At 35.7% G+C, this 27,432-nt stretch overlaps 1 protein-coding gene across 14 annotated transcripts in view; it reads left to right on the top strand.

The window, feature by feature from the left end:
* The window catches only part of SLIT2 (slit guidance ligand 2), a 259,333-nt gene that overhangs the window by 15,380 nt on the left and 216,521 nt on the right, over window positions 1-27,432 (top strand). For all 14 annotated transcript variants that reach the window (XM_032187221.1, XM_032187217.1, XM_032187213.1 and 11 more), the window contains exon 4: window positions 5,834-5,905. In XM_032187221.1, the coding sequence (XP_032043112.1) occupies window positions 5,834-5,905 (72 nt within the window). The remainder of the gene's footprint in view (window positions 1-5,833; window positions 5,906-27,432) is intronic.

The following is a 27,432-nucleotide window of genomic DNA, read 5'->3' as shown; positions in this document are numbered from 1 at the left end:
CTATCATTAACTTTGTGTGAGTTGGAAGCCTTCTATCATTCCTGAAGCAATGGATGTAGAATAAAATATATTTGTGCCTTATATGTGGAGTTTCAGAGGGCTCTCAGCATCTATGCACCCAGTGGGACTGACTGTTTCTAATTAAAGAGTACAGTTGAATTATAATTTACTTGGAACTGCTCTTAACTTAGATCAGTTCTTAAGTTAGCTTTGAAGGCTTCTGCTTTCTTGGGGACCTACAGTTAGAACTGCATTTACTGGAACTAAAACCAGCTGATAGTATTTTATCTGGGCTTATCTAGGCTGAAGAAGACAACTTGTAGGGGACAAAATAACAGCTTTCAATTACTTGTGAGAAAGTTATCAATAAGCTGGAGCCAGGCTCATCAATGTGGTGAGACAAGCATAAATTGAAAGGTGAGATTATGACTAGGTAGAAGGGGAAGACTTTTTCACTGTAAGGACAGTTATGTTCTGGAACAAACCAGTTGCCCAAAGAGGCTGTGCCATCTGTCCTTGAAGGCTTTTCAGACTGTACTGGATGAAGCCCTAAGCAACTTGTCTTGATCTCATAACTGACCCTGCTTTGAGCAGGAGATTGGGACCTCCTGAGGTCCCCTGTTATGAAGGTCATCTCGGAACAAGAATGGAATAGAATAAAGACAAGGCTACATGGGAAAAGATGAGGGCTTCTCTGACTGTATGAAGTCAATTCACTGCAACTTGCAGTGAATCCACTGTAAAGTACTAACAAGTCTCAAAAACAAATACAGGCATGCTTGTGAATTGTAGTAATTGCAGAAAATTAAACTGCAAACAGTGAAATTAATATTTTTTTTCCCCACCTCTTCCTTCCTACCTCTGCGTGATTAATAGTAGATTGGTTACTGTGGCAAGAAAACTTAGAGTGACAACAGAATGGATGGATGGGATGACCAGACTACGCTGGGTTGGGATACTGTCACTGGGAGCTTAAAATGTTCTCCCCAAAACTTTCTCTGCCTCTAACTCTGTCATCTACCGACACATCCTCTGGCTCCATGCAGAAGACAAGTAAAACCCAGTTACGTTGCCATTTCTGCAAGGATAGCTTATTCTCTAGAACTCGTAACAAATGTAAATCATTTCCTTACGGGCAGTGATAATAATCACAGCTCTGCATGCATCCCTTAAATCAAGCCATTTACATATATATGTATTTATTTTTTCTGCACTGTTTGCTTCGCTATGTAACCTGTTGCTTGTCTGTACCTACATCTTATCTGCCTATTGGTATCAAGCTTTCTTTAAGGACTATTTTTGCCTGCCCATCTGTCAAAGATTCCCCTTCTGTGTCCTCAAACTGATTCCTCTGAAAGCTGTAATATCTTTGAGTATATTCATACACTTTTTCCATCACTTCACTTCAAAGTTGGTTTTTCTAGCCCTTACTATATTTAGAAGACCGAGCTCTAGAAACTCTAAACTGAAGTATTTAAAACATTTTGTGTAATTTATGTATTATGTGGACCTTGCTTAAATTTATCATGAAAAGCTCAAAAATTTGTCTGAGTCAGTCTGTCAGTTTGCCCCATCTCAAAGCTGGATTCAGTAATGGAAGAAACAGAAATTATATTTATTTTAATTGCAACTGTGTCTTAGCTTTGTTACATTGAAAGAACTATGTGATGTCAGACCCTCATCCATTTATTTCTGGACACTACCCAAGGACTTTACAGTTCAAGGTATTGCAATATTAGAAGAGATTCTAACGTTTTCTGTTGCTAATGCCACTAACACTTCATCTCTTCTGAACTCTCCTCCTTTGCTAGAGAAATGCCATTTTTTTCTGGCTTGGTTGGGAAACTGAAAGGGAACAGTATGGAATATTTCACCACTCTTTTTTCAGTGGTATACCTTGAACTTAATGCCAGTTCTGGGAGAGCAGTTCAGTTGATGCAACTGAAATTTCTCTTCTCACATTGTCCCAGGGGAAATGCTGTCTGCTAGCAAGCTGCAGTGAGGTCTGTGCTGACACGCTGAAAGAAAAAGCGATTATTTTTTATTTTCTGGTTATTTTTGCTTTGCAGTACCTGTAGTTCTTGCAGATTGTAATGACTGTTTGTATGTTCTGTGTTTTTTTTTTTTTTTTTTTTTTTTTTTTTTTTTTTTTTTTTCCTTCTCTCTGCTAAATCTATGGTTACCTTAGTTTTCAACTTCTGGGGACAAAGACAATCATGTCTGTCTCACACTTATTCCATGTCTGCATGTTGAGGACAGGCACTGTTATTTCAGACAAAATTAAATTTGTCTGCATGAGCCAAAGGTGCCACAGGAAAAGGTGGCAATGTCAGTATCAGAGAACCAATATCTGTTTTAAAGTAGGAATGTATTTTCTGGACTTTTTGTATGCGGCTCTATTTCAAAGATTGCAGACTCTTCATAGTTGACTGTATACATGAAAGCTGCTGTGTTCCAGCATACTGGTGTATGTGTGCCAGGTTCACTGCACATCCTTTTCATTCACTTATGTTTGAATTCATAGATTGATTTATTTTTTAACACATATATTGTAGTCTTGAAAAAATGTTTCAGTAAAGTCATAAAATTTACTTACAAGAAATTTAAGAAAAACAAATTCACCCTATTGAAAGCATTTTTTTTAGTATATAATATTTTATATATATTTATATAACTTGTTAGGCTTAGCTGAAGCCTCTTTCTTGAAGTCATACTTAAAATGAAATGTCTCTCATCGCCTTCACAAAAATTAACAATATTTGGTACTCTTGGGCACAGGTAATAAAGGATATCCAGATTTTTGGTAGAGAAAGCTGAGCTCCTAAAAGGAGCTACAGTGAGAGGGATGAGATCATTCAAAGTAGAAACTACAAAATACTGAATGGTCAGTAGTTTATTTAACTCATGTCCCCTTAATTCACTTAGTGCTCGAAGAACAAATGTTTTAATTTTATGAAAGGCAAAGTAAAAATGCAGGCTGAAACTAATTCTAAGTGCCAAGCTCTGTTGGTAGAAACTCTTGAGTCATGAATGTACTGCTATTATCGTTAGGTTAATTCATGAGTTTGATTTACTACCTATAATTTAGATTTTTAATGTCTGTACAGCAGCATGTGCATCGTTTGTTAAAACTATGTATACTCAGTTGCGTGGGCCGTGTGAACCATAGGTAGCAATAGAAACTCACGATCTAAGGTATTAACTGCTTGTATGGAAAGTTATGTATTAGTACAATTATTTGGCCTGTGAAGTATACTTATCAAGTGATGCTGAGTATATCCTTTTAAGATTGCTGTTGCCATTTAGGGAAAGACAAGCCTGTCTGAAGAACTACACCATCAATTAATGTTACATCATTGTATGGTATCACCATTTTGTATTATGTTGGGCATACAGACAATGTGTGATTTCATTGCACCTTTAGTTAGAGCTAGTGATTATTGCTTAGTATCTGAAGCAAAGAGTCCTTACAAAAATATGAACAGATTTTTGTCCTTAATAGTTTCTGATTAGAGACTAACCTCCCAGTCTTTACAAGTTTTCCCATTTTATTATTTATTTATTTATTTATTTTTTGATCTGTAATCATATCCTTAGAGGATTAAGTCTGAACTATCTAACAAGGAGAAAGGGTGAATGAATTTTACTTCTCTTTTTATTTAACCATTTGCTCATGTTCAATATGTCAGAATTCCGTCATGTTCTCAATACTCCTTTCTGATCAGAAATGTAATCATTTCTTTGAAACAGTTTTCTTCCTACTACTTCAGTTTTGTTGTCTTTAATTCTGTTCTACAAAAACTTACTAAAGGTAAGAAAGTGTCTGTTTTTTTAATTGCCTTATTTTGAAAATGCAATAGATCTACAAATAATAAAATACTATTTTTATTTTTTTTTTAAACGTAGGTACAGTTTTCTGAGGCAGTGTTCAAATCAAAAGTTTTCCAGCATTTATTAACTTCTTTTTACAGTTGTATATTTCTTTTATACTGAAAACTTTCCTTCTACTGATTTGGGAATATGATTTGTGGGATCACATTTTTGTTGCTGTTGGATTAAGCTTTTTTTCTATTTCTTATTAAAATGCATCTTCACTCACCTCACTTTATCCCAGTGGTATAATCTTTTCTTTTCAGGATGTTTCTCTCACTCAAAAGTCTCTTCTAGTCTTCAAAGTGTGTGACTAAAATTTCTTCTGCTTAAAGATACTAGGACTTCTGGTGCTTGACTAACAAAAAGGAACATGACATTAAAATTGTATTGCTGTCAATATCTAGACCTCAAAAACCTGATTGCTCTCTCACTGTTTGAAATGTGGGAGCAAGCCTGTGGGTATGTAAGAGTCTTTCTCAGGTTATTTTGGTCTCATCAGTAGTCACATTGAAGTTTAAGGGAACAATAGTTAAGTGAACTAAATCAAGTGGCTAAATAAAACTGAGTCTTGAGCGTGTATCTATCTACATTAGGGAATATATAGGAAAACCTTTAAATTGGAAGGGCCCTTATGTGGAACAATGGTTTAAGTATGAATAATCAGCCCTGAGAGACTGTTTGAATTCATCCCTAAGACTAAGAAGCAAGAAGTTCTGAAACTTTATGAAATTCTAAAACTTAATTTTGCATAATTTCTGTCCAGTAGCTTTTTTTAACCTTGTGGAATGTCTTGATAAATACATATTGACATAAGTAATGCTTAAGGGATAAAATAAATATCAGACTACAGTGTGCGGTCTGGTGGCCAGGAATACCCTAGAAGTAGTGGATTGAAAAGCACTGTGCATTGTGAACTTGGATTGTGATGAGGTTGTTAGGAGGAAACAGTTTTTTCAGTATGTTGCCTCGCTTGAATGGTAGGTGACATGTGTTGCATTGCTTAAAAACAAAAACCTGTTTTGAGTTTGAATTCTTGAATGGTATGACTGTATGCTCCAGGGCTGTCATTTATACATGTTAGAAAGAATAATCTGCACTGTGTGTTTAAAAAAATCATAAAGATGGAACGTATTTGTTTTGGAGAGGGGTTGTTCTGTTACCTATTGTTATATTACAGTGGACTTGGAACTTGTCACATCAATCTATATAGGTTTAAACCCTGGTCAGGATGTTCAGTGAGAAACTGAATAGACAAATAGGTATCTTCAAATTCCAATTTCCAATTCTTCTTTTGTAGTGTTTTATGTATCTTCTGTACAACTTTTTTTTTTTTTTTTTTTAACTTTTGAGTATTTTACAGCTATAGACAAAACCATATGCCAAAAACAAATAAATAAAACCTGTAATGCCAAATATAAGTCGTGACTTTCTGAGTTTTTTGGCTTTCGTTTGATCAGGATGTAACAGTTTTTGTTGTTATTGAAATAGGTTATATAGATCTATTCTCTTATTACTTAACTAAGTTCATGTGTTTGCTATGTTTTCCCTTCAACAGTATTTCAAGGTCACAAAATGTTTGTTTGCTTCATTATACTGAGAGGAACACAGTTGGAGGAGGACTGAAGTTACTCTGAAGATTTTGTATTTTTTTTATTTTCTCATTTATGTGGGATAGAGTCCTGAATTAGTGGTTGATTACAGAAATTCAAAATAATCTTTCATAAAATGAAATAGGTAATACAGTCTGTTGGGGAAACCAGAAAATGTAATTAGTCCATGGTGAATTTACTGCTGGACCATGTCTCCGCTAATGGACCAGCATTACATAGTCTTTCTGGTCTTTAAAATCAGCTTGTTACAGCACAGGAATCTCCTCAAAGTATATGCATTGCATTGCTGTAGCACTTTATTTGTAATCTAACACAACCTTTTCTTTTTCTTTTTCTTTTTCTTTCAAAAGGCGCCTAAACAGAAATAACCTCCAGTTGCTTTCTGAACTGCTCTTTCTGGGGACACCGAAGTTATACAGGCTGTAAGTAGCCACAACCCAATAACTATTCTTGAAAATTTGGAGCTGATCTGTTACTCTGTTATGCATTAGGTTTTTGTCTTTTGCCTCAGACAGGGCTAAAATGCATTTAGGAGCAATGATCTTTTGGGTACTTCCATTGACTACTTTGCAAAATTTTATTATTTTTTTTTTTAGAATCTGATAGATGCAGATACTTGCATGAAACAAAATACTGCTTCATCCATGCCCCTATCTGTTAACAAGTCTTGTTGAAAGAATGCTATGTTTTTCTTTCTTTCTTTCTTTCCTTCTTTCTTTCTTTCTTTCTTTCTTTCTTTCTTTCTTTCTTTCTTTCTTTCTTTCTTTCTCTCTTTCTTTCTTTCTTTCTTTCTTTCTTTCTTTCTTTCTTTCTTTCTTTCTTTCTTTCTTTCTTTCTCTCTCTCTTTCTTTCTTTCTCTCTTCTTTCTCTCTCTCTCTCTTTCTCTCTCTCTCTCTCTCTCTCTCTCTTCTCTCTCTCTCTCTCTCTCTCTCTCTCTCTCTCTCTCTCTCTCTCTCTCTCTTTCTCTCTCTCTCTCTCTCTCTTTCTCTCTTTCTCTCTTTCTCTCTTTCTCTCTTTCTCTCTTTCATTTCATTTCATTTCATTTCATTTCTGTTTCCTTTGTTAAATGAGCTGCATGTCTATGGAGATTCTCACCCAGTGACATAGCACTGTACAAGCACTTTGTGAGGTTTCTGTTGTGGCTGTACACACTCGATCAACCAAGACAATCAGTGTTGGTAAATCATAGCCTGTGGAGATGTCTCTCCCAAAGAAAACACAGGTGGCAACATAAACTCAGGAAAAAAAAAAAAAAAAAGCTATGAAATCCTTTGTGATAAATAAAAAATATATCAAATTGGGTTATGAGTTGTTGTTTTGATTCTCTTCTTTGGTTTGATAATGTTTTACTCCTGGCAAGATTTTTAAATTAATGTTTTGACCCATTGGCAATTTGTAAGAATCTACTAATTTATGTTGTAGTGTAAACATGGAATGAAGTTCAGATACTGATTCCTGTATTTATCTACGCAATCACTTATTATTATTAAATAAATATCAAGGTAACTTTGCAGTATGTGGTGTGAATGGAATACAACATGACATGCTTAAATAGGCTTTGAAAAAATTAGCCATCTTTTAATTGAAGATGTGTATTTGACACATTTCTTTAGGCTTTAGGTGAGAGTTCTGCTGTTGAAATTGTTGTTGAGTTTCATGACTTGTGTGCTTGGAAAAAAATGAGTGTAGGTGAAGGAAGGTGGGGTTTCTCTTATTTATGTTTTCACTTTAGTATATGGAAATGTTTGTGAGAACAAATGTTATAATGCAGCTTTGATTTTTAGGTGTTTATTTCTGTTCTAATATTGCAAAATAGTTCTTTTTTTCCCTTCTTGAAGTAATTTGAAATGGAAACTGAAAATGACTCTATTATTGTTGTAAACATTTAGTTCTTTGTATTTCTGTTTCTTCCCTCTGCTTTGGATGCATGTGTTGTTTCCCAAACTTCCCTGTAGATGCAATGAGTTGTTAAATTACTAGGCCAGAAAGCTCCTGAAGGCTTTTGTTCTGACAGAAATATTTTTACACTGCTATAATATTATAACATATTCATATGTGGTTTTATGTATTAACAATTCAGTCTCTTCTGTAATTTCTATCAGCAATCATGGAGATATTACTTCCATCAGGAAGGAAAATGAAAGGGATTTATGATCATTTTATTATTCCAACTGTAGTGTAAAGGTTCTTACCTAAATTTGTAAAAAAATTGAAATGAGCCATAATTTGCAGGAAAGAAATGGATGCAGACTTCATGCAAAATCATACTTGAATGCATTTAATTCAGAATTGTATATTTGATAAATGTTAGTCTTAAATCTATAATATCTTTTGACATAAAGCACACAACTGCTCATAGTGTATATGGTAGAAAGTAAGAGATCACTAGCTTCGCAGTATTAAATTTCCTCTGCCTAAGGGTTATTGTTGATCAGACCATGAAAATGAATGTCTGGTTATAATGTATTCATGTTTAAAAGAAAATACAAGTGATACTAAAAATCTGTGGTCACTTAACACTAAATTTGTAATTAAAAAAATATCAGTCCTACAAAAGTATTGATGCTAGTTAAATGCTCTTGGTCAACTTTCAGATTATATATAGTTTGACCACTATGAAGAATATTAAATCTTTTCTTAACTTTTGTTGTATGTGCTTATACATATTTATATCCAAATAAATACATTTTTAAGGACAGTTAAAGTTCTTCAATGATCAATAAAATGTATAATATTCTTTGGGTTTAATATTTATTTTTGGCATTTAACAGCTAATCAAACAGTGTGTGCACTGCAAGTTTTCAACATACTATTGAGCTTCTGTGAATAATAATTACCATTTGACCCTTGGCTGTAAATGAGATGCCAGGTGAAGAAGCACATATGCTTGTTGTGTAGTCTAAATGCAATATAAAAGAAAGAGGGTACACTGTATATGAATTATGATTAGACACAGTTGGTTGCCGCCAGCGGCCGGCTATGCTTTCCCTTTGCTGTCTGCTCCAATTTCTCTTTGGACGGGTTGAGAGAGCACTGCATGTTCAGGTCAAGATGTTTGCCTAGAAATAGTAGTACAGTTGCAGCTGTGTTTGCTGAAGCAGGAGACTAGTTTAAATAGCATTACCATTTATCCAGTCCATTAACAGAACTCTGTAAAATAATACCAACTCTGCATAAACTACAGGACACTGTAATAAAATTACAAGCACTTGTTGACAGATGGGAAGTGTAAGTAAAGGAAAGTGATAGGTTGAGAGTTTAAAAGAGACAGTGCATTATTTCCTATGTCTGGAGACTCTTGATTCAAAGGTAATTAAATGAATTATTTTTCAGGTTACTCTCACATTTAGCAGCCTTCCAAGAAATCTCTCTTGGAACCAGTTAAAATGGATAATTTTAGTCAAAGCAGAAACTGATTCTCTCATTAAGAGTTATCTGCAAAGGTGTTTTGACACATACATTTCAATAGGAAGTAGTATGCTAAAAATAGTATGACTAGCGCTGCAGGGTATATGAATCTTACCTTGCAAGATCCCTTTCAAAGGAAAACGTACATGAACCTCTGTTTTGACGCAATACTGTTAAAATATAGGTGCTGTTGTAAATCCCAGGGGGTAACACAAGTCCTTGTTCAACAAGTATTTTTCTTGCAGGAGCGGGATGCGTTGTTTTCAGTGACCTGTGTGCTCACTCAGGCTAACTCGTACAGCATCAGCAATGGTGCTTTAGTGCAGGGAGCTAGTGTGTGCTTGGCTGAGGCAAATGGATTTTGACTGCTTACTTTGGCTGGTTAGATCACAGCTCATTGATTGCCGTTTGCTGCAGGATACTGAAGGCTGGGCCCAAGCTGTTTGAGGATTTGGTTTTAAAAGATAACTTTATTAATTAGTTGCATATAAAGGATTTTAAATGCCATGCACAAAGCTTGTCCCTTTTGATCTACGTTGCTTGCACTTGGAATGAGGTTAAGCTCCCTTACTGACCAATATTTTCTATATGACTAATAATGACAATATTGGCTTTGAAAAAAAAAAACCAATATTTCTAGTGGATGTGGTCTGATATTAAATACATATCAGAAAGGAAAGGTATCTGATACAGTGTGCTTGAAAAGAAACACATTGTGAATAAGACATTTCTCCTCTAAAGGAAAAATCTTAATACAGTCTGATTAATAAACCCTTGGTTCTGAGGTATTTGTTAGTGACTTAAAACAAAACAAAAAAACCCTATCAGATAATACAAGAAGAAAAAAAAATCTAAAAAAAATCTAAACATAGGAAAAGAAAATTGGAAAAAAATCCTCGGCCAGAACAGCAACAGCAGCAACAACAACAAACCACGCTGCATGGGGGGCCCTTGCAAAAATTCCTCCTGAATTAATTTCTGCCAGCTATGATTAAAGTGTGTAGTACTAGATGTGTCAGACACCATAGTTCTCTGCTTCATTTTACTCTTGGCCTCTTTGGCCCCTGCCACAATAAATCCCACAATGGTTAGGCAGGAATTGCAGGTTACAGTTGCCAGGGTTACCGTTGTCCAGCCGGACCGACATCATTACTCATCCAGCCAGCTACCCCGAGCGAGCAAGTGCTGCTGCCCGCTTCTGTTGCGGGGAAGGCTGCGGACGGCTGATGCAAAGAGGAGGAAAGTTCTCTGGGCGGCTTTCAGCTCTGTTTTTCCAGCTGCTGCAGGGGAACCTGTGATTTGCATCATTTGCGGTTATACCTTCTTTAGGTGTTTGCTGAGTGGTGGGTGGTTTTGTTCTCTTGGTAAAGGTAAAAAGCAGTCAGAGTGGAAAATGCAATCAGAATGGAAAATAAATAATAATAATAATAATAATTAAAAAAAAAAAAAGTGGCGTATGTTAAGCAACTAAAGCAGTGACTTCTAAAATGTTTTTAAGATGCCAGTCTCATTGTTAAGGTAACTGTATTTGAGGCTTAATTCATGGATTTGTCACATCCCATCCTTTTTAATAGTAACCATGGCAAGTGAAACTGCAGTAGTAATTTTATCAATAAGACATTTATCTTTAATCTGGAATGCCTTAATGAGTAGAGAAATTGCTCATTAAAAAATGTTCATTATCCCAAAGCCTCCAAAATCTTACTCCAACTGCAGACAGGTGGCTCTGGATGTTAAAAATCCATTGATGAGCAAGTTTTCCCTTCTCAGAAAGCACTACTGGTGAATCCCTCTTCTGCAAGCGGATTGGTATTGGATCTGCTGCTAGATAAGAGTACTGGGTAGGTTCCCACTGGTGCGTGTGCTGCAGTGACATTAGTGTGCTGTGCGTTATTGCAGAAGTGTGCTGGATGTATAACCAAAAAAAATATTGCGGGAGGGGATTTTTTTTAACCTCTCCATGAATTAATAGTTCACCTTTTTGTTAGATCCTTCCTGATAAAGAGTTTCTTAGCCATTGGTTTCAGTTTTTATGGTTTGTTATGGGCCATTTTAGCAGTCTGTACAATACTACTTGATTTTTATTTTTTTTGTATGACAGATTTGAATTTTATACTTTTAAGAATAAATGAAAACAAGTCTTTCATCACACCAGTATTAATGACTTTTTTTTTCTACTGTAGTGATTAATTTCAAATACAAGAATGCTTAAATTGTTTTCTCTAAACAAATAATAGGTTCCCAACCAGTAAAGTCAGTAAGAACTTAGCAGTTCTAATACTGATGAACTTTTAATTACCAGCATTATTTTATTAGCATAATTTTTGTACAGTAAGTATAGTTCTTAGAAAATAAATATCTTTCAAAATTATTTTTATTAACAAAGAGATCCTAAATATCATATATGTATAAAAAATGTACAATTTTGGCTATGTTGTATTATAAGCCAGTAATTAAAAGGAAATCCCAAATTTAACACACAAGGCTAATTACTATTGCTTGCAGTGTGGATGCGCCATTATCATAGCGGTGCTAACTCAGTGCATTGTCACTAATTCGAAGTCTTAATGCCCTAATCTAAAATGTTTTCAGAGTGAATTTGGTCCCCTATGCTGTAAGTCTGCTGTCAGTTCTGTGAATTTTATTTTTGCTGTAATTTCAGTCCATGAGTAAAGACAGGACTATAAGAATACAACAATCGATATATATTAGATATATCAATGCGATATATATTAAATATATCAATGTTAAGGTTCATTACCTATATGAAGGAGCTGAGTAACTAAGAATCAGTTGCCTACCATGTTAGGTTTGTTGTCTCTCTTCTTTGGCATTCATTCCTGGTATGGAAAATCTAGGAGGCAAAATTCTGTAAGACATTATAAACTGATTTTTTTTTTTTTAATTATTTAATTATTTATTTTTTGCTTCTCTGTCACCTGTTCATTCTTTAATCTAGGGAGAAACATAAATCAGGAGCTTGAATGCTTTGCTTGAATGCTTTATGCAGCTTAGCTTGTGTGTGTGTGCTTTTTCCTCTTGTCCTATTACTTGCCTCTACCTTCAGTTCTCATTCTCTGTTGTAATGTTTCAAAACTGAGAACTCAGTTTACAACCTAGTGAGCAAAACAAATATTACTACAGCTTTGTTTCAGACATAAGCTCTACTTGTGTAAGGTAACAGATGGCAAGATGGCTATCGAGATTTCGGAAGTACTGCAAAAACTTGTACAGTGCAGCAGGTGATTTATTTTTTGAACACATAAATTAGAATTATATATATGCATTTCATGTGCAACTTGCAGTAGTTATATCCTAGCAACAGCAAGCATTCAGCCTTAGGTTTAGTTGAGTAAAAGTGTTGGTGGAACCAGGATGAACTTTTGAAATGTAGTTGGGAGAAAAAAAAAAAAAAAAAAGAGTAAAATGTATTATCACTGTGGCAATTATTACTTAAACTTCACATTAAATAACTCTTCCTGCCCTTTAGTGTTTTAGAGTCTCTTAATCTATAGGCTTTTCATCAGCTATGCTTTTTTTTTTTTTTATTTTTTTTTATTTTTATTTCCACAGCACAGCATATGATGCAGTGCAGGGAGGGGAAAAAAAGGTGTACCAAACATAAAACATATAAAATTCAGATTAAACATTGCTAGTTGAATAGTATGGTATTTTTTAAATTGGAAACATTTTTTTTTCTTGTTTCTCTTAAGATAGATGTTTGGTTTTAATTTTGGAGATAATTGGGAAGCATCTTTAAATTGCAGTTAAATGTGTCTTTATTTCTTGCAAAAAAAGTACAATTTCATATATTGTTTTAATGGTGATATTTCATTTGCTGTGGGATAAAATGACATATCATTAAATCTTTACATAATCTGCATTACCAAAGCTATAATTTACTATTTTCAGAAACAAGCATCTGTAGGGATACTTCTATTGACTTTTTATTATAACAAACATTCCCAAACTGTTTATAGTTGCTTTTAATCTTAATTTGAAAATCATGTTAAACACCAAGGAAACACAAATATGGCTTACAGCGATTCTTCTGGACCAACACAATTGTCTGTGGTAGTCATAATCTTTTATTGCTGTTAGCATTTAAATATATCTAATGTAAAAACATGAATCATTAATAATTACTTATTTAACCCATAGCACTTTTAAATAACATGGTGGTATTCAAATTAATTAAGTCTACTTTAGTAATTATGGCCTTGTTACCTCGACCTCCTTGGCCTCAAGCAAAAATAATTATCCTCTGTATTTTTGATGATATGACAGTAATTAAAGAAGTGGAGGATTGAGATAACTGCTTTCTTAATATGAAAATTAAAGTAACTGGTTTTGGATCACCTGTAACCATATTAATGTCCAGTTGGAATCAGTCTCTGGGTTGTTTGTGGAGGGTTAACCATGAAAGATTTGGTAAATTGTGATATAGGAAACCTTTTAGGCAAGAGTTAAGTAGGAAACTGAATCTCAGTGAAGGAAGTAATGAAAAGTAAAAAGGCATGTCAGAGGAAATGCCATTATTATGTGGTGCAGAAACATGGTGTGAAATGTTATAAAGGGGACATCTGTAAGTCTCAGCTTGCACAGAATGGACGTTTAAGTGCAGCCATGTCATCTTGATTAAAAATAAATAAATAAATAAATAAATAAATAGAAAAGAGGAATAAATCAGGCCAAGGGAAAATGTGAAAGTACAGAGACTTGTCCCTATGATGGTAGGTTTCTTCTGCAAGTGGAAGATTAAAGCCTGACGTAACTGAATAGCTCAGAAAAGTCCAAAGAAAGGTTGATTGCTTCCCCTCCAACAGTTCCAATTGATTGAAAAAAGCCTAATTTAAAGTTCTGTTTGTTCTGTGTCTTAAACCATCAGAATTTTCTTTTAGAACTGGGGGAATGCTCTGGAAGAGAAAGAATCCAAGGATAAAAAGTCATTGCAGGCCAACAATTGTTCCTAATCCTCACAAAATGCTGGAGAAATTAAATTTATTCTTTATTGCTCAAAGTGTTACCTAGGTCACTGGGCGATGGGAAAATTGAACTGGAAGTCGAGTAGGCACAATCTTTGTTTTGTGTCTAGATGCTTAACCTTAGACACGACAAGGCATCTTAGCGTGTTGTGGGAACTTGGTTCAGAGTATTAACACCAGGACGTTTATTACCCTGGATTTATAATAGGCTATGCTGTCAGTAGATGAAAATGTCGTGTTTACATTTCAGTGTTAAATGATCATTTAATTAACACCTAAGGAAAAAAAAAAAAAAAAAAAAAAAAAAAAACTTGTGAAATTCTTAGCAGCTTTTATTGTTGGTTGTTGGTTTCCTTGGAGGTTTTAATATCCAAGTTACTCTGCAATTGCTTCTATAAGTACAGCTAGAAAAGACATTTATGAATGTAGTCAAGAAGGACAGACAGTTTAACCCCTGTTGACCCTTCATCCTGAATGTTGATTTATATAGCATTTTAAATGCATTGAATTTGTTTTAAAGCTTCTCTAAAGTTACTCACATAACATTCAAACAAGAGACGTGTTTTTCCTTTTAAAGTATGTCCCTAATTGTACATTCTGGTAAAGAGAATGTACGTGAAAGAGAATGTATATGAACTAGAATTCATATTTTTCATAGAAAAGTACTTACAAAAATAGAATGTATTAACAAAAAATTTACAATAACTTAATATTAAGATAATTTTTTTTGCAAGATTTGTCTGTATGATCTTAATAGGAATGTGAGATTTTATAAGAAGAAGGGTTATGAAACAGTATATCGTGCATTGGTTGTAGTAGCTACCATCTGAATTTTTCAAAAGGAGTAGTAAATTGGCAAGGGAAGCAACATTACTACAAAAATGCATATCCACTTTAGGCAGCACTGATCTACTTTCATATGTTCCATTGTATCAAAGAAAGTCAAGGCTATCTAAAAGCTTTAATTTGCTCTTGGTCCTTAATAATGCTCTTTGTTGTAATGACGATCTACAAATGCTTTTTGCAATAATGTTCCTACAAAGCATGTTTGAATAGTTTTTTTTGCATCCTGGAGCTAAGGCTAGATGAAATGTTCTTTGTTAAAGAGCAGCTGCTCTTCAACTGATTTTTTTTTTTTTTTCCATAAATATTCTGTAGTAAAAACTGAAATTACAGCTAGGTTGAAACATTGTATTTTTTGGAGTTCTTTTTTTTTAGAGGCGTGTTTTTAATCAGACTGACAGGCTTTAAAACCCCAACTTTAAAGCATGTTAGTAGATTAATAATAAAAACACAGAACAGATTAATTTAATTATTGATGACACAATTTTTTTGGTATACTCTTTCTGATGATCATATCCTTTACACATGTCAATAAGTGAGCAAGAAAACTTAGGAATCTGCTGATACAGTAGATGTTTCTTTTCTCCACACAAATGACATAAAACATCCAATACTTGATGAGATATTACAGCTGCAGTGTGAGTTCTATCTGCCAGTGAGATGTTTTGCACAATTCCCTAAATATATTTATTAAATTGAAACCTAATATTCAGATACAGGCTTGTCAGATGTATTTGCATTTGCTTTTCTTGAAAATATTTGACTGTTTGCAGTTAAAGCAGTGTATTCCCTTTCAGCTAGTACATTTTTTCATCGTGTTTAATGGGAGTTTCTGCAATACCTATTCCTCTAAATTGTGACATCAGGTGAAAGAATACTTGGGATAAAAGAGAGCCTTGCCCTGCCCCATACTTACATTACCTTCTCTTCACAATACAGTCCTGCAATAGATTTTAGTTTTATTGAACTAGTGAATAGTTAAAGTAAGTATGTAAGGAAGTATGTAAGTATGCAGGAAGATGCAGACTTAACTTTCCACAGACAGACTTCGGCTGAAACCATGGTGCACTGTGTGGGATGCAGAGTCCCAGTGTGTAGGCCACATCGATTATCTAAGCAGCAATTAAAGGGACTCTCATTACGGTAAGGATAAGGAAGAGCACAAATAGACAAAGTGCAGTGTTTGGCCTCAGAGAGGAGAGCTGAAGGAAGGGCTGCTGCAAGGGACAACCGAGCCTGTTGTCTCAAACCTTGTAAGACTATTGGAGCCTAGGCTGGTGGTGTTATTTGGGAAAGGCTGCTTATGAATACAGAGCGGAGTTTATTCTCTCCTGCAGACACTTGAGGGGCCGGCTCTGCTAGCGGCTGTTCAGGCCCACCTCATGGGGAATAAAGCTGGGACTTGCTGAACTCTTTTCATCTTTACAGCCAGGCCCAGGTGCAGGCCCTTCCTGGCTCAAGGGTGTTTACAGGACCATGCTCTGAAGGCTTCTTTCCATGGCCCTTAATCTTTAAGGGAGAGAAAGAAGGGGCTGAAATGGGGGGTAAATCTTTGGTTAAGTACTCCTTGAGGATTTGCAGGGTAATGCATACAAGAGACAAAATCCTCGCCTCTTTCTTTTTTTTTTCCCCTTCTGTCCAGACAGTTCAATGACATTTTTATTTTTATTGTGAATGTCTAATCCATAGAGTTGTACAGAAGGGCTGCTTGCACTTTATAAGGTAGCACTTCAGAGTGTGCGTGAGGTTTCGTGGCTGTGGTTCAATGCTTTTATTAGTACTTTAATACAAGGGAGATAGAGGAAACATCAAGCCTCTTTTTTTTCTTCTTCTGTGGATTTTTCGTAGGAATTCTGGATAGCTGGAAGGGATTTAGGTAGCTGTTTGACCTCAAAACTGAAAAGGTTGCATCTTGTAAGTTCGATAAGGCCCACAGGGAAGGGTTGCAAAGATAGGATAACAGCTAATGTAATGAAAGGGTATTTGTAGTAGCTGCTTCTAAGAGTATAAAGATATGAAAGGCTAAATGGAGAGAAAAAAAAGAGTGTAAATATGTATCTTAACATGGGGGGAAAAATCTGAAAAGCTTAGCAGAACTAGAGAGAGTAATCAAAGTGAATTACAAATAAGACACACCCAAACATATGCAAACGCTTCATGAAAGCAGCGATATTTTCTGAAATTAGAGAAAATTCCTGTTTGGTCCTTAATACTTCTACATTAGTGTTAAATGTAGTATGTGATTAGTTGGTTTTATCATGTTCTGGTTTTTATGAATTGTGCGTCCTTTGTAAAAAAAAAAAAATAAGAATCTGGCTTCCCTCCTTAATTGTAGTAATGAGTTTGTAAATTCAATAGAAGAAATGCTTTTGTTTTTTTCCGTTTGTCAAATTTTACAAAACTTTTCCTACGTTGTTCTTTGTTATCATTATTTATACCTCTTCCATCACTTATGTCTACAAGACAAAAGGACAAAATAATACCACCCAAAAAAGCTCCTTATATCAGAGTGATTTTATAGAAATGAAAAAAACAGAACTCTTACAAAGTGGAGAGCCTACCAAATCTAAATAGGAGTGACTGCTGCTTCTTACCAGGTACACTGTCTATAGCAGAGGTGGAGAAGCCAAAAGTTTTCAGCTGACACAAAGTGCAAAGATGGTATATCCTGTCTGAATTTGCTTTTTATGTAGGTTTGGTAGATATATCATTTAAATTTCATAGAGAAAAAAAAATTGTAACTGAGAGTAGCCAGATTTGGGGGTCTAACTGCCAAAGCAGATCATTGTCACCATTCTGGCTGATAACAGTGGCTTTATTTGTTCAAAAGAACATAATCTTACACCATATTACGAGACTTCCTGGGACAGGAAATAATCAGAAAATTGTTACAGCTATGTTGGGGTCTAAAATAAAGAGTACTGTTAGTAAAATTTGTTCACCTAGAGTGCCATATGAACGTGAAAGTGAATTCTGCAACATGCATTGTACTGCTACCTTTACTTTGTAATTTTACATATTAATTTACAATTAAGTTCAAAGCTGCTGGGGTATGGCCAGTTGTGCTACAGACTGTTGAAGTTTTAGATAAGGTGCTGAGCTGAAATATTGGGTCCATTGTCTTTCTATCCTGTTGATGACTGATCTAGACTGTGTAAACAGCATACTGATAAAACTTGTTAGTAGGGATAATTTAAAAAAAATAAAAACAAAAAGAGGAAACAATAATAAGGGATTTAAACATGAAATAAATGAAGTATGCCAGAATTGTTTATCCTGTGTGGATGGGCTGGGGTATGTGGAAAATGTGAAATACTTAGGTCAAAATCAAGACTGATCACAGGAGACACAGGTATTTTATGACACTTAGTGATAATAAGACATAAATCTACAGTGCAGCATGGAGCAATAAGATTGTGCAGTTTTATGCATATGTATAACAGACACTACGGGAAATGGAAAATACAAAAAAAAATTGAACTACACTATGTAGCTCTGCAAAACCAATGGAGAGGTTGGGTTGTTTTCTTCTGGCTAATGTTGTGGAATATGCACTTTTATTTTATTTTATTTTATTTTATTTTATTTTATTTTATTTTATTTTACTTATTTTATTTTTTATTGCAATGCCTAAAATCATTTCACCGTGATTTTGGCTAAATTGAGTTTTGTTTGTTCTTGTAATCAGGTTGCAAAAGCTTTTTTTTTTTTTTTTTTTTTTTTTTTTTCCTCATCCAAATGAAATAAAAATGAATGGGATTTAAATTATGGGGAAGGCTTTAAAATAAATATGTGCTGTTAGCTTAGTTATGTAACAGTTGAATAGAAGCAGAATAGAAGCATTGTGTGTGCATATACAGAGTGAGAACAAAGAGCAAAACTAGAGAAATGTAATTGAATTAAGAGGTTGGTTGGTCAAGAAAAGATTTCTGTGATGAGTTGCAAGTCTTTGAGATGGGTGACCTAAGAATGATCATTTGGCATACAGTCGGTACCCTGGTTAAAATACTAGTAATGCTTCCAAAGTCAATCAATTCTTATTAGAGAAGTGGAACTTGACAGTCTGCTGAAATTATAAATTCACAAAATTTAACATTTAGGAGTAAGAATGGGTATTGGATTCACTCTGCAAGAGCAGGAAATCAAAGCTTTCTTTGCCATGAATTTTATTCGCTGCAGGTGTCTGTTATAATCTGTCTTCATAGTGAATTTATTCACAAAGGAGACAAGTGGGGAGAATGGCCTAATTCTATTTTACAGTATGACAGCTTGCACTGTTATGCTTTATGTAATGTATTTGACTAGGATGGTGAAATAGTCAGAAGGAGCAAGCATTGCTAGCAAATGGTACATTTTATTACTAGATAGGCTCTAGACAGTGAGTTGGTAATAGGTACAAACTTATAAAAACATTGGGAAGCTAAAATTTTTACCTGAAAGTGGTGAATACTGTATTTGACAGTGTAGATTAGAAATCAGCTGATGGCTGTTATACTTGTCTTACAAGAGCTGCAGGTCATCATGATAGCTTTTAACAAAGGAATCTATCAGTCTAAAGAGCCTGCCAACACTGGCAGAAAAGTGTTGAAGTGTTATTAGTGTATTATTTCAAATGCTTTCTTCTAAATAAATTCAGATTAGAGTACACAAGGATTTTTGCATGTTTTAATAAACAAAAGGAGAAAGAATTTTGTATCTAAATGTATCTAAATAAAATCACAAGGTTATGCTACTGTTCCTCTAACAGACTTGAAGGTTTGTTTACGGAAGTGAAATACTGTTAGCATCAACACAACTTGCCTTCATGTATTCCATGGAAGAGGAATTTGAGTGTTCATGCCTTTTATGCATGCAGCAAGGCCTTAGTGTGTGATATGTCAGTGTGGAAATATATTAGCAAGGGTAATTGTTTGGGCTTTCATGATGGTGTTTAAGAACATAGAATCATAGAATGGCTTGGGTTGGAAGGGATTTTAAAGATCACCCAGTTCCAACCTCCCTACCTTGGGCAGGGAGGGACACTTCCCACTATACCAGGTTGCTTGATGATAACATATGAACAACAACAACAACAAAAAAATAAAAATAAAAAAATCCACAGCCTTTGAAGTAGTCAGAGTAAAGATATATTGCAGCTGGAGATGCCTCTCTTAAAAACATTTTTGAGCTTGTCCAAAGGAAACTAATCAAGATAAATATTATCTGTAAATATTACCTGCATTAATCTTGCATTGTTATTTGTTGAATTAGATGTATGTGTTTGGAACTTAATGCCTTCATAGAATAAGAATGTGATAAAGGATGCTATAGTTCCAGAGTTCTAGTTCATGGTTCCTTAGCAATGTAACATTATTTGACTGTGCACTTGGTTGAAATTGGAACCTTAGACTTGTTTTTTGTAACAGTATTCATTGCCTCTTTTTTTTTTTTGTTGTTTGTTTTGTTTTGTTTCTTTCCCCATGATCTAGCTGTGGGTGAGCTTGTTTTGTAAGAAAGTCTGCTGTTCTTAATCTGCCTTTTTGTTCATTTTACTTGCATTTTTTAATTATAGTCATATGACTTCGTATTGTCCATTGTGTTTTATTTTGGCTTCTGAACTCAGAATGACTTTCCAATTACTTTGCTAAATGCAAATGTTGCAGAAAACCTTTTAGTGGTGTAACATCTCACCCTGCTCAATACTAGTGCCAGGTCTCATGAATTTGGCAAGTATTTAAGCAAAAAGTAAGAGTAGTTTTGTATCTTCCAAAGAAGTTACAGACAAAATGATCAATGTATCCCTACTGCTCAAGTATGTGTTCATAATTATTTTGATACTCTAAGGTTAATGAATTTGCTTGGATCTGCTAGTAATCTCTTTCATTTTAATGTCAGATGTGGAAAATCCTGGGTCTATTTCCTGTAAAATCGGTTAGGAAAAGAAATGGAATACAGAAACAAAGTTATGACCAGTAATTAAAAGCTAAATGAATAAAATTAAATTAAAAACAAAAAAAAAAAAAAAGGAAAAAATGTTTCAGTTTAAAAAGTTGGGTGGTCCGGAAGATTGAAAGGATGTTCTGACTTTGGTGTCAGTTCCTTACCAGTGGAAAATACTGTATAACCAGAAATCACATTTTAATTGATGCTTTGTTTTGCTTTATCCTTAATTAGAATATCCTGCTGGGTGTAGTTTTATCAGCAGTGCTTTGAGATTGTGTAATGGTTAAAGAGGATTACACTACGTAAAACTTTCCAGATAGGAGTGTCATTTTATTTATTTTATTATTTTTATTTTATTTTTTTTTTAAGAAATGTGGTGTGAATTAACTAGTTTTGAAAGGAATCGTGGTGAGCTTTTTTTTTTTTTTTTTTTTTTTTTTTTTTTGAGGGGGGGAAGGAGAGGGCTTGAAGAACGTTTGAAAAATATGGTTTTGTTTGGTCTTTGTTTTATTCTTTTTGTTTTGTTCTTGGATGTGAAGTTGGAGATGTGAATCAGAAGAAACCGCTCCAGAATGTATGAACCATAAGGGGAAAGTAAGGCAATATCTACATTGAAGTTCTATATAGAATTGGTACTCCGAAGTAAGCCTAGGTAGTGTTTGAACACATGGGAATTTCTTAAAATAAACACATCCACAAAGGGAAAATGTGATAATGACTTGATGATGATGAGTGTCTGCTGTTACGGGTCCAGTGAGATGCAAGTGCCAACACCCCAGCCTCTACACTATGATCCAAATTGTAATGAAGGAATTTGGCAGCTCTGATGCCTTTATGTGAATGTATTACCATGGCTATGAAGATAAATATTTCCAAAGTGGAAATACTAACAAATATTTGGTCACTTCCAAGCAGATTATAAGTGAAGAGGCATACTAAAAGAACCAAGATAAATAAGAAAAGGAAACATATCTTCTGAGTACGTGTGTTCCATTCCTGCTTCTCTGGGCTTGGTCTTTCCTTTTAAAATCAATATATTTAGACAGATAGATGCATTCTTTGTGAAAGTTGCATGCTAGTTTCTTAATTTCTTCCAACTTCCTTCCTGTTCTTCCCCTTCTGTGACTCTCCTCTTATGCAAACATCCCTGATTAAAGCCTGAAGCTTGCTGGAAGTTTTCTGTTCTGTATTGCAGGCCAGCGGGCTGTCCGATACCACAAACTATCTACCAAAGTGCAAGATTATTCACAAGGGCAGGCTCCCCCTTGTGGGTACAGAGCTGGTTACTTGCCAGCCTTTCATGAGCTCCTTGGTGCTGCATGAATTTAACCTAAACTTTTTTTTTTTTTTTTTAAGTTAATATCTTTATATAATTCCAGAGTAATTTTTTGTATCCTCAAGTAGCTATCACGGCAGACTGACCTGAAAACTAACTCAGAAAGCAGATTTATAGAATGGGAAAAATACTGACAGAACACAAAGATCTTTCCTATTTGTGTTGCAACCCCTTTTCCTTCTTTTTGATGTAAACTATTCCTGTATAAACTAAATACATTGGCTTTTTCTTAATATTCTGCCTAGCTTCTCTGCTAAATAGGCTTGTGTCCTGTAGGGTGGATGTCTACCATATGGTGCTGATACCTGTGGTGAGTATCAGCCCTTGTGGCTGGCAGATTATTTCGTGTCGGGTTCTCTGGGTTTCTGTGCCAAAGGTTAGGGAGAGCTGTATTGCTTTGGGTAAGATGAGGTTGTCTGTCCTCTGTTTTGAATTATGATGCACGATTCTGCAATGGAATCTGGGCTATGGCAGAATTTAGAATTTCAGAAATTAAAATTTTGAATTTCAATGGTAGAATTTAAAATTGTTAAAGGTAGTTTTTCCAGTCTCTTCACTTGGCTGACTCCTCCTTGCGAGGTGTTCAATGCAGCTCAGTGAGTGACTTATTTACAACAGCTTAAGAGGCTTTTCTCTTTGCCCGCTAGCCCAAGCTGAGTGAGTCATCTGAGATCAAGCTGTTGACAGAGGAGATGCTTTCAGAGCTGCAGATGGCACTGCCAGCATCTTAATGAAAGCTGGTGCCAAGGCAAGCATATGAAAATGTAGGAAACAATACCGTAAATTGCATGTGAATCTTAAGAAATAGTGATGTGTCTGTAGATGAAAGATGCTGTGCATTTTTCATAATGACAAGAAAATTAATCTTCCCCACTTCCATTTCCATCAGAGCCAGCTTCCAGCCCTGTCTTTAATGCCTACAGTTAATTGGGCTGATAAATCAATCAACACAATTTCCTAGTATTTGGACATAGTCTCTAAAGTGAATAACTATCTGGGGGTAACATGCTTACCTCTTGAAATTCAAAACCCTTCTGGTTCTTCCAGATTCTCTTTTTTTTTTTTTTTTTTTCTTTGACACTACTAGCCAGTACTTCTGTAATCTACATATACAGGATTCTGGCTGAGGGAGCTGAACTCTATATCTCTCCATTATTCTCGATTTGTTCTCATTACCCAAGTTTTTTGGCTGCTCTTTTCATACATTTTTTTTTTCAGTGTGAAATGGGTAAGATGACTGTAAGAACGTAGTGGCAGACGATACCACCAAGTGATGTAGCCTGCACATTGAGCCAGAACCAAGAAACATTGCAAATTATATAACTTCCTATCTTGCAGATGGTCACTTGAAAATGCTGATGATAGTTCCCGGGGATGTTGTTTAGCTGTAAAATATCTGTAAGGCATTTCAGAAATAAAGAATATCTCCATGCATTCATCTCTCTTGCACGCCTAAATTATGACAGGTATTAATTCCTGAGTCATCATCCACTTTATATTTGGAGAAAGATGCTATGGTTTCTCCTGTATTTGTGGACAGATATTTTGGGTTATGGACTTTGTTGTTGTTGTTGTTGTTTTCCCTCCAGCTCTTAGATCTTAGAGTTTCAGGGTTTTCTTTTTCTTAATGAAACACAGGCTTGTCAATTCTGAACACAGAGTCACAGGACTGGGAATATTTCCATGTCAAAATTTTTATTTCCTCACCAACACAAGCTCTGACAGTGTATAATGCACTTAAACCTGTAATTTGACAGTGTTCCAGCTTAAGTTTCCTGGGCAGTCAGGAGGAAGTTCATGCTAGTCAAATCTCCTTTTTAAATATCATGGATCAATGAAAGAAAAAATTAGGTGCAATGAAATAGAGGATCATTTAATGGATAAGGTAGCAATAATTTCTGATGACACTTTCTTCTTGTATAACTTGTCAGAGCTCAGGGCATATCATGTTTAGTCATGCTTCTTCCATTTTTCAGTTATCACCTTTATCAGATTCTTGGGTACAGTGAAAGCTTTTTGTCTTCTCAATTTCTTCAGCATAATATTTCTAATATTTTTATCCTTTCTCCTTTGCTGTAGTGTCCTGAACTTTGATGTGACCTTAATTATTGGTGACTTTCACCATTGATAGACACAGTGATATCTAGACTTTTGTCTTTGCTGGAGAAGATGACTTTTTTCCTCCTGAACAATTTCCTTTTCTGCATTCTTAATGGAAAGTCTGGTTAGTCTAGCTTTATTATAAATGATTTCCAAGACACTTTGTATAAAAATACATATTTTCTTTTTTACTTTCTATGGGAAACATTGTGTGGAGGAGAATAAAAATTATGTGCTTGACTTAGAAGGCACTGCCCCTATTAATAACACATTTACCTTTTTTTTCTTTAAAAAAAAAAAAAAGAAAGAAAGAAATCATACCTGAAAAATAAATATCTATTTTAAATAAATGACTATAAGTGATTTTACATGTAACTTCCAATTGCACAAGGGTAACCATGACATTACTTTTTGTTCCTTGTGCATGTTAGTAGCTTTAATTTAGTAGATTTGTTAAATGTGTCTGTCATTGTGTTAAAAATTTTAATTACTGAGGTTTGTGAAAGTGCTTCCAAATACAAGAGGTATTTGTAGAAAGCTGGATAGATTGACAAGTGATTGACAGGGTAAATAGTCCCACTGTGTTCTGATATCCCATGCTGTGGTGCAATGCTACAGATACGACATAAGCCTCAGGAAGTAGCTGCAATCCAATTTTTATTAAATTCTTAGTAGCAATGTATCTTGACATTATTGTTAATTAGCAAAATAAGTGTACCACTATTTTTAATTCTTCTACTTAGAGAGCTAAACTGTAATTTTGCAGTCCTATAACATGCTAGTATAACTTAATAGTGGTATGTTCATCGGTGGAAAAAATCATACGAAAAAAGCCATGTTCCATATAATAACTGTAGACTAACACTGATTGTCCTAATCTGCCTTCAGAACAATAACTATCAAGTCTATGAAGCTCTTAATTTTTCGAAAAAAAAAAATAATAAAAAAGTACAGTTTTACCTTCCTCTCACCCTCTCCTTCACCCCGCCTTCATGAAGGGGAAAAAAAAAAACAAAACAAAACAGCACCACAAAAAAAAAAAAAAAGAAACAACAAACAAACACACACACACACACACAAAAAACCCACAAACTAACACAAGAAAAACAAACCTCTAAAAGCAGAAATGCATTTGTTTGTTCACTGTGAAGGTCTTTGCTTTGTAAAAACCGGTAAATCTGAGGATGTTTATTGACTCTTGAGTGAAGAAAGTAATTCTCTCATTGTGAAGGTTTTGCAGTTATAACTTAACTACATTTCTTCTAGGGAGCCAAAAGGCAGCCAGTGTAACTTTTATGCAATGTTAGAACTTAATCTTAAAGAATCACATGTGGATCAGGGAGATGTATGCCTGACACATCTCAGGTTAAGGGGGTGTGGTGGTTTTACTCAGCCGGGCAGCTGAGCTCCACCACAACTGCTCTCTCACTCCCCCTTCTCAAAGGGAAAGGGGAGAAAATACGATGAAAAGGGCCCAAGGGCTGAGATAAGGACATGGAGATCACTCAATTATTGCACAGGCAAAACAGAATCAGTATAGGGAGATTAAAGAAATTTATTGCCTATTACTAACAAGCTTGAGAAGTGAGAAACAAAGAAAACAAACTAAAACTACCTTCCCCCATCCACCCTCTGCCACCTCCTTGACCCAGGCGGCACAGGGGAACAGGGAATGGCACGTCATCTCCACTGCTCCTTCATGGTCACTCTCTGCCTCTGCCCCAATGTGGGATCTTCCCATGGGATACCATCCTTCCCCAGTTGATCCTGTGTGGGCATCCCACAGGCAGCAGCTCTTGGAGAACTTCTCAAGTAGGGGCCCATACCATGGGATCCGTCCATCAGGAGCAAACTGGTCCAGCACAGGTTCCCCATGGGTGGCAGCTCTCCTCAGACCCCCTACTCCTGCGTGGGCTCCTCTCCATGGGCTGCAGCTCGAGCCCGGGGCCTGCTCCTGCGGGGACTCTCCATGCGCCTCCTGCAGGCCACATCCACATGCTACACCAGGGGCTCCTCAGGCTGCAGCGTGGGGATGTGCTCCATGTGGGACCCATGGGCTGCAGGGGGACAGCCTGCTCCACCAGGGGCCTCTCCACAGGCCACAGGGGAACTTCTGCTCTGTGCCTGGAACACTTCTCACCCTCCTTCTGCACTGACTGTGGGGTCTACATGGCTGTTTCTCACTCCTCTCTCCCTGCTGCTGTTGTTTAGCACTTTTTCCCACTTTCCTAAATATGCTTTCACAGAGGCACAAACAACATCACTTATTGTCTCGTCTCTGGGCAGTGGTGGGTCCCTTTTGGAGCTGACTGAAACTGGCCCTTATCTAACATGGGACAGCTTCTGGATTCTTCTCACAGGGGCCACCCCTGCAGTGCCCCACTATCAAAACCTTGCCATATAAACACACTACAGGGGGCTGGCAATGTTAACTGCTAACCGGATCTTTTGCTGTTTTGAAGTCTGTCTGAACCAGACTTCAGATGTGTTCTCAAACTGGACCCTCATTTCATGTAAGTAGCTATCTTTTCCATGTTGCCTAGAGGTTTCACACAGTTTGACAACTTGCTTTTCATTTCCTTCTGAATGGGTCATGGCCAAGTGTCTAACTGTGTTAAGAAATATTGTAAAGTCAGGCTCAAAACTCCTCTTCACCTTTGTTAGTACAGAGAAGTCTAGATGTTAAGTGAAGAAAGACTTCTCAGGGTTCTACTGTGGTGTTTTTTGTCGTTCATTTGTTTTTTAAAGCAATATCTTTAGGCTTTACCCTTAGCCATCTCTCTGCTAAATTTAATGAGCATTTTCACTTTGCATCTTCCTAAAATGTCAGTGTGGTGCTCTAACCTTGCCATGTAACTTAAGAGATTTTGATCGTGAATGATTAGATAGTGAACTATGTAGTAGGCGTTTCCCTAAAAATACACCTTTTGTGGCTGTAAGTATTAAAAGAGCTGGCATATGCTAGTGTGTTCTGCTGAGTGTAGTGGAGAAGAAATAGCTGAAAATGTTGTGAAAGGGAAATGGAAAGTGGATTTTGGGAATGAAATCAAAGCTATTTCTTTATACAGTACATGCTACTACCTGGACCTGTCCATTTCCTTCCCCAGTGCTTTGGCAAGTAGCTTCAAAACCTGCAGAACAGAGGCAGCATGGGCCTGAGCTCATTCTGTTGCCTCTTAGGAAACTGCTGAGTGACTGGAGCTGCTCAGGAGGATGGGGGTCCTGAGTAGAAGCTGAAGGAAGAGCGTTCATGCCCCTTCCACTTCTGAAGAAGCAAGAATGCAACTGAGAAGAGGAACACAAACACTCTTTTATAGAAAATATAAATAATTGATGAGAAATAATTGATGAGCTC

Source organism: Aythya fuligula, chromosome 4 (genome assembly GCF_009819795.1).
Source record: "Aythya fuligula isolate bAytFul2 chromosome 4, bAytFul2.pri, whole genome shotgun sequence".
In the NCBI taxonomy this organism is placed as follows: Eukaryota; Metazoa; Chordata; class Aves; order Anseriformes; family Anatidae; genus Aythya; species Aythya fuligula.
Note: the sequence above shows the minus strand (reverse complement) of the source record. Positions and strands in the feature narration are given on the sequence as shown.